At 40.3% G+C, this 19033-nt stretch overlaps 2 protein-coding genes across 4 annotated transcripts in view; both read left to right on the plus strand.

Moving 5' to 3' along the window:
- Positions 1-19033, plus strand: part of LOC119648100 (macrophage mannose receptor 1) — a 268613-nt gene that overhangs the window by 126422 nt on the left and 123158 nt on the right. The window lies entirely within an intron of this gene.
- LOC119647502 (chymotrypsin BI-like) lies at positions 8502-9307 on the plus strand. Its single transcript, XM_038048457.1, has one exon. It carries the CDS (start codon positions 8612-8614, stop codon positions 9305-9307), a length of 696 nt encoding a protein of 231 aa, XP_037904385.1. The 5' UTR covers positions 8502-8611.

Genomic DNA, 19033 nt, shown 5'->3' on the forward strand with positions numbered 1-19033 from the left:
CGACTCTCGAATGGTTTGCGAGAACAAGCCTTGAGGTGCCTTGCAATGGTTGAGGTTGATTTGTATCAACCTCATTTAGCCTTACGATCCAGCTCCCTCACGATCCAGTCGGGCAGCTGCCACCACATGCAACGTGCTAGTCATCTTCTCTCGTTCATCCTTTGTACAACATGCATCGTAGATTTCCATTGCAGTCTTTGATAATGTGGCCCTCTTCACCACACTTCCTACACCTTCTCGACCTATCCTACTCGCTAGTGCATGCTGCTACAAAGGGACCGAAATCGGGACATCTGAAGCATCTTTTCAGAGATATTTGTTCCCTAAGTCGGCACATAATCCAACCTATTCTTACCTTGTCCGCGGTAATCAGTTTAATCCCTAGCAGATATCCTCTGGTGATGAGACCTCGTCTTGGTCTTTGCATTCGATCACTATTTGTTGTTTCCGCGAAAGCTATCTACTATCTTCTCACTAGATTTGTTAAGTTTCAGCAACAAATCCCCTTTTTGCGTACGCCTGATACGGCTCACACAGCCACCCAGTTCTGTCAGTTCCGGATCGGCTTTGACTTTCCGAAGAATGTCAGCGTAGCCATATCTCCTTTCTTGGAAATAATGATTACTTCCGGACGAGTCTTCTTTTTCTCCTTGTGTCGGCCACCTTTGGCCATTCTTCGGGTTTATGAGCTGTAGGCTGTTCCCCTGTTGTCACAGTTGGACTTGTAATCGAAGAACTACCCGGAACTTTCGTCGGCACAGCTTTCTTGGGCGAGGAGGCTTTTTTCTTCTTCGCCGCTTGTTGAGCACCATGGGATTCATTCATTTTTTCCCTACTCCGTTTGTCCGCGTTCTCATCTACTTTACGTTGAGGTGGCGTCACCTCCGTCTCTCGTGTGACTTTGTCACATGACGGTTGGGCGTTTTTCTCCTCCACCCCCTTAATATAGGACAAATTAATACCTCGTATCAGAGTTCTGATATTTTGGTGGATATTCCGCCTGTCTTTAATGAACTAACAGAGTTCATTGATGCGTTCCCCTAATGAAACAAACGCTGTTGCAGTTTGCTGCCTTCCACGATCGCATTTTACAACATCGATAGTTATGTCAGTCCGGAGACTCTCCAAGTTCTTTTCCGAATCCCTCGACGAATCTCGATTGCCTAAGGGTAAAGTTGCCTTCAGTGGTGACCTCCCAAGTTTTGAGTTTTTTCGAAAAGGATCCGGTGTAGATCTCATTGCCACTCCGCTAAGATCTCTTGTAGCATTAGATGCCAAAGTAGCCAAGTTTCCCACTACTGAGGCACTGCGATCGTTGGATATCGACGGCCGGGAGCCCGCTTGCCCACTCTCAAAAACCGCCGGTACTGGGTTTCCGAAGCCCTGCACCGTGAAAAAACTACCCTTCTCATCCTCCATATGGTTGGTTTGATTTCTGGGTGTTGTTCCATAGCCAATTTTTATCCACGGGTTGGCGTTTACTTCCCACCTACCCGGCCTGTGCATAGGCATGCCCATGCATGCATCAGGTCATCAGGTGCACGCCCATAACGCATCCACCGAGCGTTCCCTTATCCGCACGAAGGAACGCATCTGATGGGAGATTTAGCAACTCCACACAGGATGTCCTGTACTTATCCATTTCATTATAACATTATAATGGGCTTCGATCTGTAATAATTACACCAGAAAATAGCATATTTGCGATTGTTACTCGTATAATATTTAAATGCGCACCAAAAGACGCAATCGAACCACATTCCATCTTTAATTAATGAAAATGATAGTAAACGTCAGGTAATATAATTCCAAGATCAAGGTTCCATGCCACATTGTACAAAGCGGAAAAAAGATAAATTTGGAAGTGGATCATACTACACTTCCCCATCCAAAGTTGTAGGAAGCGTGGATCTATAAGTAGCTCGGCATCGAGAGTCCTTGAAAGTACCCGGTCAATGACTACACAATTCTTAAAGATTCAGGAGTCAATCTCAACAAAAGCGTAAGAATCATTCAACTTTTTTTATTTGAAACTGGCACCTCCAAAGCTGTTGACCGTCAACTAGTCGCGCTCCATAAAATGTCATCGCAGCGGAATGTCGTTTTCCACTTTACACCGTTCTGTGACAGCAATCGTGCCAGCTTGACCATAATGTTGGGAAAAATATTCGACAAAACCACGGTGGGTATGAACAATTGAAGCTTTTGTTCGTCACCCAGTAACTATGAAAGCCTATATGGCAGTTATTCGGCTGAGACATCAAATAAAAGAATCTGAATCCATACAAGTTGGCTGGGTCGTCTGTCCACTGTGCGTCCAAGTCAGTTGTTGGTCATGCAATAAAATCACTTTCTCGATTTTATCTGATGGTTCGACCATCACAAGGTCGCCAAGATGGTTTTTTTATTAGGTGTTTCATTTTTAGCATATCTTCATGATTAACATGATTGAGAGGGAAATATGCGCAGTATTTAGTCAGATGACTTTGGATTGTGTGCAGTAGATATGTAGGATGAAGACGATATCTTCGGAAGTATCTTTTGGTTGTAGATGGCTCCCAAACTGTTCGAGATTCGATATAATTGATTGAGTGAAGTTATCTTCACCTTTAAACAATAAAGACGATTACGGAGTTCATTTTGCCATCTCGCCAGAAATTAAAGTTGATACTTTCCTTCAGTCAAATTTTTTTTGTGTCCCCTGTTTGCTCTTTTAACGGGGCCTAGGACATCTAGATAGCGTCTCCATCGTTATGGTTTTTTTTATCCATTCCATTTTCGGTAAGATTATGCTTCAATTTCATTATCATAACACTTATTGCTTAAAATGTAAGTGATAGCAGTGCAAGCACAAAATATACCCAAGCATCTATGACCCAACCAGGATCTGAACCTGGGGAACGGTAACTACCGGATCATACTTTGGAAAATCGTTATGAATCCTCTACTATATTTGTATACCAAAGCAAAAATGGACTGATACTTTCCAAAATAGCCGCCTTTACGTACCTTCCCTTAAAATTAATTAAAATAAGATTTAAATATCCTTTGAAGTTTTAGAGGGTTTCATTCTATTTCTCCAGTTCATATTAAACGTTTTATTGATTGGTTGCTAAGTTGAAGGCAGGGGCATAGAATCTGGAGGGATTTGCCAGATAATTTGAGGGAGTGTTGATGATGTTCAGCACGGTCGATGACTTCGAAGATAAAAATTTCCACCGCAAGGATTCGATAACTTCATTTAATAATATGCGCTTGACGAAAATGGCAGCAGATTTTATCAAACTAAATACAAGTTGAAGAAGGGAGAAAAAAAATTCGTTACTTTAACGAAGGATTGAGACTCTTAGACCTCAGTTTTAGTGTTTTTGACAAACTAATGAACCACCCTTAAGATCGTCATCATCACCAACCGCGCAACAATTGCTATCCGGTTTAGGCCTGCCTTAGTAACAAACTCCAGATATCCCGGTTTTACGCCGACGTCTACCAATTCGATATCCCTACAAGCTGTCCGGCGTTCTGGCTCACGCCGTCGTTATGTCTGAGGGAAGGTCTGTCACGTCTACTTTTTCTTCCATTGATATTGCCCTTATAGACCTTCCGAACAGAATCATCCTTACCCCTACGGATGAAATGAGCGGCACACCGCAACCTGTTGAACCGGATTTTATCCACAACCAGAGGGTCATGATATCGCTCATAAATTTCATCGCTTTGTAGGCTACGGAATCATCCATCCTCGTGCAGGGGATGTTTCGGAGGATTCTCCTCTGAAATGCGGCCAAAAGTTCGCAATTCTTCTTGTTAAGATCCCAAGTCTCCGAGGAATACATACGGACTGGGAAGATGTGGTGAGACGTTTCGAGCTAAACAGTTTTTGTAAGTAGAAATAGGCTTCGTTGGCAGCTAACAACCGTGCATGGATTTCATCGTCATCGCTGTTATCGGTGCGTTTTGATCTTGTTCGTTCTTTGGTTTATGGCGCTGACATTGGCACCATGTTCTTCGCCTTGCCTTCATTAATGTGAAGCCCAAGATTTCGCGCCCCCAGCTTGATCCGGATGAAGGTTGACTCTACATCTCAGGTTCTTCTCCCCATAATGTCAATATCGTCATCGTGAGCCAGTAGTTGGATGGGATTGAAGAGGACGGTGCCTCTTGCATTAACATCTGCATCGCGGATCACTTTTTCCAAGGCCAGGTTAAAGAGGACGCATAAAAGGGCATCCCCTTGTCTTAGACCGTTGTTAATGTTGAATGATCTCGTGAGTGATCTTGCTGCTTTTATCTGGCCACGCATATTGGTCAGGGTTAGCCTAGTTAGTCTTTCAATTTGGGATATTGAATTCTCCCATGATCATGTACAGTTTTACCCTGGCTATGCTATCATAGGCGGCCTTGAAGACGATGAAAAGGTGGTGCAACTGATGGCCATATTCCAACGTAACATACTCAAGGATGATGTTAGTTAAAATTGCTGCTTTGTAAGCGGTTCAACGGGAAAGATGAATCAGTGTTATATATGTCAGCGTTTGAGCACTCGACAGTTTACTGCTAAATAGCTTTGTGCTTTGTTCCCTGACATGATAGGAAGATAGAGGCGTAACATTTTGCGTAATTTGCTAAAATCGAGGACATCCCATGTTTGGAGTAATTGTCTTGGCGCCATAGCTGATAGGTAGGAAAATCCAAATATTACTCCGAAAGTTATTAAATTTATCGACTGCATAATTTTGAGTTTGGATAGAGACTCATTTTATTAAGGCTTATCCCTTAGTGGCCGGAGTGAATTGGTAGTCAAGTCGGATCGCATTTAACTGCTCCTCTGGTTTATTTTAAAAGGCGTTGAACGTGGGCCCTTTAAGTCATTAAGTTTCATTGAAGTGAAACTGTAGGAAATACCTTATTCCGATTTCAAAGTTTGACTTTGTGTTGATGGATAGGGATGCCTTGAATCCATTTCACAACATTATTGGTTCGAAGCAGGGCCATAAAGATAAAAAATAAAGTATGGAAATTATGTGAAACTTTAGGAAACACCTTATTCCGATTTCAAAGCTCAATTTTGGATTGATAGGTAGGGATCCCTTGGATCTATCTCCACACAGAGAAAATTCGGACCCGGGGTAGAAATTATCCGAGTTGGAGGTGAAAATTATGCAGGATGTCCTTAAAGCTACAGTTTTCATTGAAACTTCTGCTCTATTCCCGAGAAATTCCCGGGCCCGGGAGAATCTCCCTCTTTCTACCACCTCCTCAACTAGTAATGCGAAATTGACAGTCTTTTCTTTCGTGATTCCATTTTCTTTTTTATTGTATTCATATAAATTTTCGAAGTTGAGGCGAGGTTTTGCTACCGTCGTTTTCAGTTGTAGGGTACCGAATATATCGAGCACATTTTATAGTGAAAAACCAATCGCTCAATGATGAAAATTGCGCCAGAATTTTATTTCAGATTTCTTTCCCCCTTCTTTTCATCCTTACGTATTATTGGAAGACTAGCTAGAGGAGTCAGGTTACATTTAAGGACAAATTATATATCATAGATTGTAAAGAAAGTGGATGAGGACATGTAGCATTGTTCACATTGAAAGCCTTGTCTCAAAGGACGCTGAAAACTCCCTGAACATCTTTTTAGATCCTCTTGATATGACTCCTGGAGGCTCCACTTTACTGAAAGTTGTTGAAGCTGAAGTTCGCTACCCACGGATACACTCATCTACTGGGAATCTACGCTGCAGTTTATAGGCCAAATTTTTACGTTTTGTACGAGTGCGCTTACATGTTTATTTTAGGTAAAACTCCGGAAGGCAGCCGAATTGAAAATGGCGGTGGTGATCAGTTAAATGATTGATTATATGAACTTCACCTATTAGAACGGATTTGTAGTAGAATGCCATCGAAATAAGAAAGACATTGTACGGGGTCTGAAACATTCACAGCAAAAGCGAAACTGAAATTGAAAAAAAAAAAATTCAGCCGGATCTGAGGCGTGGCTTGTCCGCAGGGACTATAAACATAAGAGCTTTCCCCTCGGCATCACCCAGCCGAGTGTGTGGCTGGTACATCAGCTTTGGCAGACTATCGATCCCAAAACGTAAAGCAAATTACCTGCAATCGATATCCCAATTGCCAGTAAGCTAGTCATTGAGATTGCATGAAGGAGTATTTTTTACTACTGTACTTAACACACGCCAACTATAGTGTAGAAAACCTCTGATCCAAAAAAACGCATCACGCCTCGGAATTCTCTGAGTAAGCGGGCGAAACCTAATATACTCCTGGTCTCCTCAACTGCACCGCTAAACCCAGGTGAATTTGATTTTCACTTCCTACTATTTCAAGGAGGCCGGTATTTTTGGCGCTGCACCCGTTACATAAGTTGTAATGACGTCCTAGGGGGTTTACCGTGAGTACCTGCCGTGTAGGCATAATCCTTCACACAGGGATTGATTTAGAAACCACCATCAGAGCCCTGTCATAACTGGCACAGCGGTACTGGTTTATACGGAGCGCAAACTCAACATTCATACCAGCGGATGGAAGGTCTATCTAACACTTCTGCCGCAACTAAGGGGTACGGCACCCGAGTTGAACAACGCAACTTCACGTTTGAACTACAAGGAGCTCTGCCCGCGATGTAGGTATAACCACAACCGCCATGAAGCTCTCACAAGGGGACCAACCCCAAATAACCGGGCCGAGAGCACATCCTCCAAGAGTTCTCCCAGAGGGAGGGGGCCATAACCACCATACCATAGTAGCAGATAATCTCCGGTGAGGTTTTGTGGCAGACTTGGGTTTGCCCTTCCCTTCGTTACGGACGGTCTGAATTGATGTGTTTGAATGTCTGATTTCTTACACCTGAAAAGTAAAAGGCAACCATGGCGGTTCCTTATGCGTAATACGCTTCTCTACCTTTTGCAGTCAGGTACGTGTCTGAATAAGGGCCAGTAGTTCTGGCCTGCGAACGTTATTTCAATTTGTCATCTTTCCAGCGGAAATAATAAGCAGTTCTAATGCGAAAGAGAGAAGAGCGCGATAAAGCTTCGTTGGCCTATATTTGAAAACAGCTTACTCAACATAGAAAACTTTCACTTTAACTGAGCAAGAATATCTAGCATAGACAGAGCGATAGTGTGCAAATTCTCAGCATATGCAAACGATACATCATCCGAAATGGTGACAGATGACGTTTTGATCAAATTTCTTATGAACCAATCACACCTTCATGGTTGACTGTAGAAAATTGATTTTGTCATGTGTCTGGGTCGACCATATCTCAATTCAAGTCAAAGGCCTATATCTTATATATATATAGGAAACGCAGAATAAGAGTTATAATTTATAAAACAGGTCTTCAGTTAAATACAGCGATAAGGCGGTCTAACGCTCAGCTAAATGGGGGTTTGTAAAAGTAAGATTCATCTGCAGAGTTAGAGCAGTAATTTATGGGGTGGAGGACATGGACGGTTGTAATCTGAGCGTTATGCTTGGAAATACCCCACTCGATTCCCGAGAGAACTGTTAGTCAGGCTGTTAGACTGTAGTGCCATCTCTTCTATCCTTTCTCTACTGACTGTGGAACCGATTTTGGCAGATCTGGACTATTTTGATGAGATATAATTTGGATGAAAGGATGGTGGGTACGGAACCCACTTTATCGACAAGCAGCTTCTTCGAGACCCGAAATCGTTTCCAGGGACTCGAGATAGGGTTTTTAGCAAAAGGATATTACTTCTCATTGCGATCATATGTTTAATTATAAATGAATCACGGTGAATAGTCACCGTTTTCAAATATAAACCAATAAAAATAAACATTGTTTTCTGTATCGATAAATGGATGAGTATTCTATTAAATTGCGTCTTCCGGTAATGTACACTCAAACTACTAATTTTGTACTAACGTACTGATGAGACAGCACTTGAGGCGTTATCATAAGTGAACTAATCAAACCAATTCAAATTTAATGAATTATTGCTCATGTGCAGAATGTGTATTATTTACATGCGTATTGGGTGCTGAAAAATTCAAAATTGAAGCCTATTTATTAATGGAAACATCAGTGGACAGTAGATATATATATATTTTCATTTGAGTAATGCAGTTTGTCTAGCAGAAAAAACTTCCGTATACAAACAGCTTCTGTCGATATAAACATAGTATTGAGTACATAAGAGAGATTAACCAATTAAGAGGTTGCTATTTGGAAATTGGAAGTACCCAGCAAGCTGCAATCTCAATTTTTGAGCGCATCGGTTAACTGCATCTGGAAACACATATTTGGAATCTCTGTAAAAAATATTGATAGATAAATCAAAGCAATCAGTGCAACGTTTGCGGAAAATCCCTTATCAGTTTCCCTTATCTTATTCCACTTGTTAGCTAGTTTAGCTTCTCCTCTTTAAAAGGGGTGCAATTTCACTAAAGTTTCCACTCCGTGATTCTATAATAAATTCGTACGTGCTGAATATTCGCGATGCAGCGAACAGTGTTACTATTAAGTTTCTTACTAATCCTCGTCAGTGCGCAGGGATTTGTGGTTCCAAAGGTTAGAATAGTTAATGGAACCACAAGTGCCTAGGGGCAGTTTCCATACCAGGTTATGATAATCGCGATTATTTCCAACGGACAGACGCTTTGTGGAGGTACCTTAATCTCAAATCAATGGGTTCTTACCGCAGGACACTGCATCAACGGCGCATATGGTTTCGAACTGCATTTGGGTGCCCTGAAATTCTACGACCACACCGAACCAGGACGAGAAATTTACTACTCGTTTGAGTACGTACTGCATGAACGTTACATCGCGAGCATAGCTGCTAACGACATAGGACTAATCAAGCTTCCAACGAAAGTGAATTTCACAAGCAGAATTCAACCAGCCGCACTCCCTTCATCTCAGGACTTACTTGTTGGAAGAACAGTTGTAGCAAGCGGTTGGGGATTGCAATCTATGTCTGCAGGTCATCCTGCAAGTGAACTCCAATATGCCGAACTGCAAGTGCTCAGCAATGAAGAATGCATAAGAAGCTACAACTCGGTCCTTATAAGGCCTAGCGTTATCTGTGCTAAAGGTGCCCACTTGGAAAGTATTTGCTCAGGTGATTCAGGAGGACCTCTTGTACTCAATGGCACGCGTACCCTGGTCGGAATTACTAGCTTTGGAAATGCTGTGGGCTGTGATAGTGGTTACCCAGGTGGATTTTCAAGGGTTGCATATTACTTGGATTGGATTAGTGCAAAGACAGGGATAAAATTGCAATATTCCAGAGAAAACAATTTCACTTCTTCATTGTAAAAAGGATCAACAAAATTAGTATTTTATAAAATAAATTTCTGAATACAACTTTGAGTGTGTAAATTGGAATAGTGAGTTCTATGTGATATATTTCTTACTTCAGAAAATTAGTTTTGGAAGACATTTCGCTCCAGGAGCTTTTTGAGCAGAGGATGAACTGCTGTTACGCTTCATTTTAAAAATAAAATCAAGGGTTTGGCAAGTTACATTCTTGAAATAATTCGGTCATTTTTTTCCTGATCAGCTGATACACCGCAGCACTTTGTCACCTACTGTACTAAGTGCAGGGGATGTGTTTTTGCAAATGTTCCCGATCTTAGTCGCGCCTTATCTAGCACCACGACTGTGTTCCCGTGAACCCGATTTTGACCTTATATAACGCGCGAAAAATCAGTTGTTGCTTTGCTGCGGCTGTTCGCATAAACCACCTTTTTCATGGTGCCACATTCAAAGAGAGCAGAAAGGAGACTCTTGAAAAAATGATCGTCATTGCCATACCGATGTTCAATGGTCAGACTTCTCACGTATCAGTGGTCGTTGCTTGATACGATACTGACAACTAACAAATCTGATACGACGAAAAAAACTGAAATGACTTGATGACTCGAAACCACATTGCAATCTGTAGCTGAGTTAATACTTCAGGCAAATTTACCTGGCTGTTCACTTTCATTCTCCTTCCATTCCCATTGAAAATGATCTTGCATTATATTCCACTCGCTATTTTTCTTAAAGCACAGCTGGTCCCCGAAAGGAAAATAAACCTGCCTGTATATTAAAAGAGAAAACTGTGTATCCAGTTGTCGATAGCAAAGCAACACCAACATCAAATGAAGCTAATAGTGACATTTTTTAATATTTTCGGAAAAATGACTGAAAACCTTCCTTAAGTTCATCCTAAATCATAATATGGAGTATGATACTGAAAAGTTTGGTAAAAGTCTTATTATTTTTAACAAAGTTATAGTAAGTTAAAATTATCTGTTTCGTGTAAATTCAAAGCCCAGAATATTAATATCGTACTAAAGTGGATAGTGACGTGCTGAATATCGGTTTTCGGCTTCTTTTTTGGTACTGAAGGAGACTGGGATCCGCATACATTTGATAACACACAAAAAATGTTTCCCCATTTATGACTAGAGGAAATCACCCCTCCACTTGTTGAGGAAATGTTTAGTGCTTTTTGCACAGGTGGGGAGTCTTGTACCAGAAATGAGAGGAGATCTTCCTCTCATTTAATGCCATTCGACAACAAAAGGGTAAGGACTCAGGACTCCCTCAATGTTATGGAAAATAAAATCTTATTAAAATCGGTTTACTGTCCATCTAACTGTCTACCTATTTTAATTTTGTCTTCGGAAGATGGAAATCTCCTTCGATTAGCCTACGGAACTACCACTTCTGCGGGAAGGATCAGGTACGAATAACGTCCCGTGCTGTTATTTACCTAACATACGATCTACGATTTTTTCGGGTGACACCAGTTCTCAGGTGATAATTTCCTGCGTTAAACAAATCTCGGGTAGTTAAAAACAACAGGCCCTACATTCTGAGGACTTTTCTGGTATGTCGGGCAAAAGGGGGAGTAATCACGCCCGAAGCGATGAATCTATACTCAACGTGTTTGATTTTCGTCATTGAATACACTTTGAAACAACTTAGCATAGTTCTGTAACTCCAGAGTCCTTTAAGTGAATCGTCTCATCTTTTTTGTCACTCCAAAATAGCTTCATTCGGTGCTCATTACCGACGATAGGTACATGGCTCGCTGATTATGTCGTCGCGTCGTCCCTCGTTCCCCAAACATCGATGGGATCATGTTGATTCGTTTGATGTTGTACATAGGTGTACGACGTTCGAAATGCACTTAATCAGTAAGGGCTCCATTTTTTTCCTATTTGACTTTACTCTAGTACCGAAATCTAGACAGAAGCTGCGTAACTTAAGATCCAGCTGACAGCTCTTGGGGCAAGGAGTCGACGGCTTGAGCCACCATCACCATATTCGGCAACAATCTCACCAACAATGTAGTACTTCCAGAACCGTTTGTCGCTAAACTCTCAAGATGTGGCTTGGGCACTTGAACGTTGATTGCGAATATATGCTGTGTTGGCCAACCCTAATCTTGATTGATGTTTTCTTTCTTCCTTTGGTGATTAGAACTATAGTTTTGTGTTTTGTGAGTACGAGGCAGACGTTTTCCAGCCAGGAACTGATTTCCTAAATTGTTTGTCAGGACCTCCATTTCCTTAATATCAAATATACATTATACCTACTCCGATATCATCTGGGAAGCCAATAGCGGTCAACCTTTTGAGAAGCTGTAATTGTAATTCGATCGTATATTATTGCCCACAGGAGAGAACCGAGAACCAAGCAATCTTTATGGAATCCCACAAGTTCGATACGTCTTAGGCCCATCGTCTGAATTGTGAAATGACAATGCGCATCAGATATTTAGGAGCCTCTAATTTGGTCAAGGCCTTAATTATTTTCCTCTAGGTCTATAAAATGAATGATCGCCCAGAGTTTCTATGGCTTCGTGATTAGCAATAGTTCCCACTTTACGAAAAAATAACCCTTCTTCCAAGCACGTTGTACATGTTTAAGCGGACGAATTTATACTCTCTGACAGATATATCAAGTTCTGTCAGAGAGTATAAATACGTCCGCTTCAACATTTACAATGTTTATGGAAGAAGGGTTATGTTATGTTACGTTTTCGGTTATCTTGTTCATAGCCTTAAGGATTTCTTCGGTGGTTATCTCGGTAATTTTATGAGGAATTAGGTGAACGGTTTTCAGGTTCGATTCACTTGGCACTTGTCGGAAGAGAATACTGTTATCTGCGGTGCGGTGTCCACCCTTAATTGATGACTTGACCGATTTGTACGCACCGCTCCATGGATGGGGTTCACTTCCTTCCAGAACATCTAAACGAATCCAGTTTTACTTCTCGAAATGGCTGCCTCTTTTTCTACATTAGCTGTGCAACTCAACTCAACAGAAATTAGTGTCCAATATTTTTCCTACATGTCCTGACTTTAAGGCTCTTCAATTTATTTTGATCCACCAACTGGGCATTCGTTTCTTGGATACAACGCAACATGATATGATTCGACAATCTGTGACAATTTTTCTTTTGGGGTTCCCATTAGCGTCGTTTAATGCAATAATGCCTCCTCGAAAATCTGCTTATTGAATTTGCTGGATGCAAACCATTACTGGAGTTTTCTTGGTTTGCTTTATTTTCATTCCACGCTTCAATTGGAAAATGCTATCCTGCTGCTTGCTGTGCCGATATCCTTGCCATTAGAGGTCCTTGGATAATGGGTTACTATAAATCGTAAGGTCTCTGTTCGAATAGCTTCTCGTGATATATCCAAATTCTAGGAATTGAAGCACCTCTTTAGTAATATCTGCTTTCGTAACCGACCTAGCCACTGCATCAACAACAACAGTCTTTTCCGTGCTTCGGTTGGGAGGATTATTGTGGCCGATTGAGTACCACAACATGTATTACGTTGTCTTATTATATTGGATCTAAGAATCGAATGTAACCCGAGTTGCGTTTTTAAGGCCTCGCTTACCTTCGAATCTGTCGTGACTTCATCTAAATCTTTGCATACACTCACAATCCACTCATCTCTGCTGCTTCATTCAGTGATGACGGAATCTTCTTAGGGACATTGTGGAATGCACTTTCCTCGAGCCTAAGCTAAGTAGTATAGTACTTTCTGCGTTTGAAGCAATCAAGACATTTGCTCAAGTCCAGTAGGAAACTGTTTGTCTATTTGCCAGTCTGTCCACCTGTCACACGCTCTTTTCTCAGAAGTAGTGACACCTATTGATGCAACATTTTCAAATTTGCTTTAACCAGAAGTTTCACTAGCTCCTTAGATTTTTTTTTTATGAAATTGAGATGAGTCCTGAATCCGCTATCCACTTAATGGCGAACAAGACCAATTGGGAAGCAACATTCTTCCACTGTTTGTGGTCCAGATGGTTCGTTCATCCCTCTGCACAGGATTAAAAATTCGTTACAGGAATCTCCTTTCGACTGCGGCTAAGAGTTCGTAATTTTTCTTGTTAAGAAGTCTCCTGGGAATACATGAGAACTGACATCATCATTGTCTGATCAAAAGCGTAATTCATCGAGATTTGAAGAATTGGGTGTCTGCCCAAAACACAGGGATCTGTGGAGCAAAAATAGTGGAAATAAGTTGTTTTCTAACTGGTCTGATCCGCCATCGAGCAGGAGTCCCTGAATTTCCTAAACCGAATCTAGTTTAGCTTCGACCAGATTACGTTTGAATTTGATCGGGCCGCTTTGTACTGATCAACAAACCTGGCCCTTAGGGAGCTGTAAACAAATTTTGCAGCTACATACCTCCAAGTATCCCAAGAAATATGTCAGGGGCGCCATACAAGGATCTACCGTTTTGTTCCAATTTGCATTCAGCGGATGAATCGGAATAAGTATCGATGAAGGCACCTGAGGAAGAAAGTTCCCCTCTACATGCCACTTCGATTGGAGTAACGAATTGTTCAATGGGTTTATCCTTTCAATATTCCTGTTGAATTAAAAGCCACATTGAGGCTTTTGACTGGCATCTAACTTCTAAAAGAAATTTCTTCTTCTCCGTATCGAGAGTATTGACGCTTTCTAGGATGGCCTTTGGTTAATGCTATGTCGGAAATCCAATTGTAATGCGTTTTATGAGCGGCAGATCAGAATTACAACGATTCAGTGTCCTTGCACGGACCTGTTCGCGACAGGGTTAAATCTACTCCTTTGAAGTGACGACAAGCGCCGATTAGTACTCCCACAATACAAACAATTACCGTTACGCCGCGAACAATGAAATGATTTATCCAATCACGCCTGCATTGACAATGTTTTTTTCTGGAAACAAAGAAAAACTTCCACGCATTAAATTTGTTCTTAGACCACCATTCAGAGACTACTTGATTGTCTGCTGAAGAGTGGCTCTCTTCCTCAATTGCTGGAGAAATCCGTTTTTTCCGGTAAGCAGCCTCCTATACAGCATAATCTGATGTGAAATTTTAACTTATTCCGCGATGAATCTCCGTCATATACCTGATTACGCCATGTCCCTACTGTCCATCTAGTTGTCCCTAGCACCAGCAATATCATAATCACAATGGGTGAGGAATTTACCGTAACAAAGTAAGTCTTGATGGAATTAGGGGAGATCAAAAAGGGAGTAGGGGAACTGTAAATTTAAGGTAAAGAAAAAGAGAAAAATGAGACGAGAATTAGAAAGAAATAAGCCAACAACCTGTTTGACAACCGAATTGGCGGACGGTATAGGAAGCGGGACAAGTGGACATTACGGTGTCATATCTCAGTACGATGGCTAACCAGTACCGTTTGCAGAAAAATTATCAGAAATCAAACTCTAGAACTAGAAACTATTCCCCGATGAGAGTAAGGATATGTTTCGAAAAGCGACTCTAGTGTAAATCGATGTATACCTTCCAAAGTAATATACTGTATTCTTCTATATTTCGCGTCAGTGCCTGATTCTTCAGCTTCTGCGTAAACCAATATTGGCTATCAGAGATGCTTTTATTCAGAAAGATAGCAATTTGGAGGGCAGAAAATTTAGATGGAGTGGTGAAGTCATTTCATAGGGAATACCTACGGATTCATTCAATCATTTAAGTATATAATCTAAGGGCAAAAGGGAAAAAGACCAAGTATATCTGTATATAAAATGCGATGAGATAATTGCTATTCGAATCTTATGTGAATTTTCAGTGACATATGAGACTGCCAGGTCCTACTTGTTTGACATTTTTAGTTTTGCTTATCTATTCATTGTATGCTGATACATAAAAGCAAACTCAATGAAAATAAAAAGGTATGAAGGTAAAAATAATAGTTTGGGAACCAGTTCAACTGCCCACTTAGACTTAAGATAAATGGACTACATGATTCGATACAAAATGATCGCCTCACCTCAAGAATCTTTAGTTGCGAAACATAACTGAGATCACTCTTGAATAAGCTAAATATATACTAAATAACGGATAAAAAAACTGTTCCGCTTGTAATCGTATTTCGGTAAAACTTGGAAATCTGAAAACCAGTTATAAGAGACGATGAGTGGTTTAATGCTATCTGTATCCGGACTTACAAGTATGTGAATCCCCATTATAAATGCACCACAAATTGCGGTGACCATTATGCATTTTGTCGAGAATTGAATGCACATTATCATCAAAATTTTGTCCATCACATTCGATTAAAGTATTACAGATAAATTTGTTGAAGTGTAAAAGCAAGTTTAGATCATCACCCAAAAAAATTATGAAACTGGATATGAGGATTTAAAGAAAGGAAGAAAAAGATATTTTATTTCTTTAACCTGAATGTGAAGAAATAGTCTCAATTAAATATTCATAAATAATATTTTTTGTTTTATTTTTCATTTTTAAAATGAGAAGATACATTCTTTAAATTTAATAGAATTTTATGACACTTTTGTTTATTTCCCTCTAAGGATAGAAGTTGACAGAAGTTCTCAGAGTTTAGCATCGGTTTTGGAAGTTGTTAGAAACTAATCTATCATTTTACATATACAAATTTTGATTAATTTCTTTTTTTATTTCGATTAATTTTCATCATTTTATGGTGTTGAAAATTGAAAATCAAGCAATTGTCTAGGATAGCGGAGTAATTATAAAAAGATATTAAGGAAGAATTTTCCGTTATTGATTAAGATGTGTTTTACTATGCATTTCCAGTATTTCGGGAACTAGTTGCTCGTTCAAGAAGAAGACGGATTGAAGAAGGGAATATCTGGTGTCCTAAATGTACACATGTAAATGTATACAGATTTCGACCAACAATGGAAAATGCTTCTTTAATTTTTTTTTAACCATTACACAAGACTTTTCTTGATTCGTCATTCCATGATGCACCATATTACATATAGACATTGATGTACTTATTTTTACATTCCATTCTGACACCGAAGGTAACTGCTATTGGATGTCTTAATAAATTTGAAGGTACTTTTGGTTCAAACTTCTTTTCCATAATAAAATCTTAAAAAATATTTATGGTAAGTTCATAAGCTACGAGCCCCATAAAGACATTTTTTTTTGTTCTGGAACAATAACCAACGTAATTTATATTTAAGTTAAGTATTTTTCTTGCCATCTTTAGTGCATTGGGTACAACTTTTAAAACATAATGTTGCCGTTCACTTTACACTTTGATGACCTTCTGCAATTTTGTAATTCAACTGAAAAGAAGGCATTTTCAGAGTTGTCGCAAAAAAAAAATAAAGCCATTGTAACCTCTTGGGAGATGTATTTAAAATTTATTACCACTCTCCATCACGGTATTCTTGACACAAGAAGAGTTGGGTTTTCCAAGTTCACTTTCAATTGGGATAATTTGCAAAAATTTATTAAACTGAGAAATATGCGTGGACGTGATTTTTTTTGTACATATTTATTTAAGTTGAATGATTTGGGGAACGGACTATTCATTATTTTTTATGCCAATAGACTCTAATTTGAATACTTCGAACTTTCCAATATTCTCCGAAATTACCTTAATTTAAATTTGCTTAACTATTTTAGAAAAAGATGAAAATTTGATGAGAATTAGTCTCAACTATAGTGGCATCAATTTGAATGCACATTGAAGGTCAGAAGCACTTATTCAAGCATATATTCAAGTAGCAAGTAGGCATTTATTTTTTTCGGCAAACTCTATGAGTAACTCTTTGTAAGTGGAAAATTAATTCATCTTGTATTCGAGCATATTTTGAATGTCTTTTCTTCTCTGTTGAATTCTTTTGATTACTTTTGGCAGTTCATGAAATCCAGCTCTGCTATTATCACTGCGAGCACACCCCAAAACCTCTTTGCTGTGCATGTTTTTTTAGCTCTATACAGAGCTGTACAATTCATAAAAAAAACAAGTTTGCTCCAACTTAGGCGGGTGTGCATCGGAGCTAGGCTACCTGATTTTTTCAGCCTCGCCCCCCAACACCACTATTTATGTATAATTTCGCGAGAAGGATTTGTCAATCCTTAAATCCTTCTCGTTCCGTTGGGAATTTCAGGCGGTCACACATCATATGGGTCTGCTACCATATTTAGGACAATTCGGTGAATCACCCAATCCAAGAAGGGTATAGACACTTTTTGTAGTAAACAGCTAGGAGCGAGGTAATATAATAGTTGATTCCCTTGTGTCTATCTTATTACAGTAAACTCAATTTCTCGAGTGTCGACCGGGATCACACTCGCCGTCCTAGAATCGCCTTATCTGATGTGATGTGATTGCCTTCGCCCACGCAGTGCGGCCAAAGTAAAATGGATCACCTGTGTTTTGGTCTACCAACATTTAAATAGATTATAGCAAATGGGGGCGCTGGTTGTCTTTGTATACTTTAGATACGCTTTAAAGCTCAATTCGTCGTCAGTCATTACCACCAAGTGTCTGATAACTGGCCTAGAGGTGACTTACACTTTGAGAATGTTTAGTTTTAAGGTTTTGTATAAAACGAAACCTTATTAAAATCAATTCGCTGTCTGTCTGTCTATCTGTCATACACAATTTTCTCCAAAACGGCTAAACCGATCTTACGCTTGGGTGGCATAAATTTCATGTAAATGGGGGGGTATTCAAATTTGTTTCACCGAGCCTAGTCATGTCGGGTATCAAATGAAAGGTGGCGATTGGTCCTTTTAACATAAATTGTGAAGTGCGCGAGTAAGGAACCAAAATGTGCACACTTAAAGTGAGACAGGACTCATTTTCCGAAACTACCCAATGAGGGGGGGGGGGCCTCAAAATATGTCCCATTCCGATATCTCCTCAAATAAGCTTACTAATAGTATATTACTAGCTTTTAGATTTAAATAAACGTCCGAATCTGATACCTTTCTGTGTAGGACCATGAAGGTTTTTCTATCAGTTCTCACCTACTAAGCATATCGTTTGCAAAAGTATTTCCCAGTTATCCTGTGAGATGCCATTTCATTGGCAGCAGAAGAATGTCTGCGACAAAAATGGAGGGGTCGCACCATTCGAATCTGTTCCGACAGTCGGGCGGCATTATCAGCACTAAATGGCAACAACATATCAAGCCAGTTGGTGTAGAGTTGTCATCAGGTGCTGCTGAAACTTGGCCCACTGAACGAAACATTCCTGATGTGGGTGCCGGGGCACTCTAACATCGCCGGTAATGAGGATGACAGACTGGCTCGCGAGGGTCTGGATCCACAATGGTGGGGCCAGAACCAGCTCTTGGAATCCGACCATCTACTGTCAAGTCTACTCTGAAGGGTGAAATTGCAAGGATTCACCCAACCGAGTGGAGAAATTTGGACTCTTGCCGGCAAGCGAAAATCCTTGTGAAGGAGCCTAGGGCCACTAGAGCGGCATTTTTGTTGTCCTTTAAGAAGTGGGACATGAAAACCTTAGTAGGGCTTTTGGCGGGACACTGCCCCTTAAACTACTATATGGAAAAGATTTTTATGCAGCTGCCCGGCATCCTCAGACCTCAGACGAAGACACCTTGGCAAGGTTTTCTTCCATGAAGAATCTGCACACTCTCTACCTCTTGAGAATGTTCTCAGATTCACTAAAGCCTGCGAACACCGTAGGCGGAAAGCCATTGAATAGGCAACTTACGGGGATAGTACAATGGGCCTAATAGTGGCCTGAGTGCTCGG

The sequence above is a fragment of the Hermetia illucens genome, chromosome 2 (genome assembly GCF_905115235.1).
Source record: "Hermetia illucens chromosome 2, iHerIll2.2.curated.20191125, whole genome shotgun sequence".
NCBI classification, from domain to species: Eukaryota; Metazoa; Arthropoda; class Insecta; order Diptera; family Stratiomyidae; genus Hermetia; species Hermetia illucens.

What these genes read in the sequence shown, in the direction of transcription:
- LOC119647502 (XM_038048457.1), top strand. Translation starts at nt 8,612, where the DNA reads ATGATAATCGCGATTATTTCCAACGGACAGACGCTTTGTGGAGGTACC.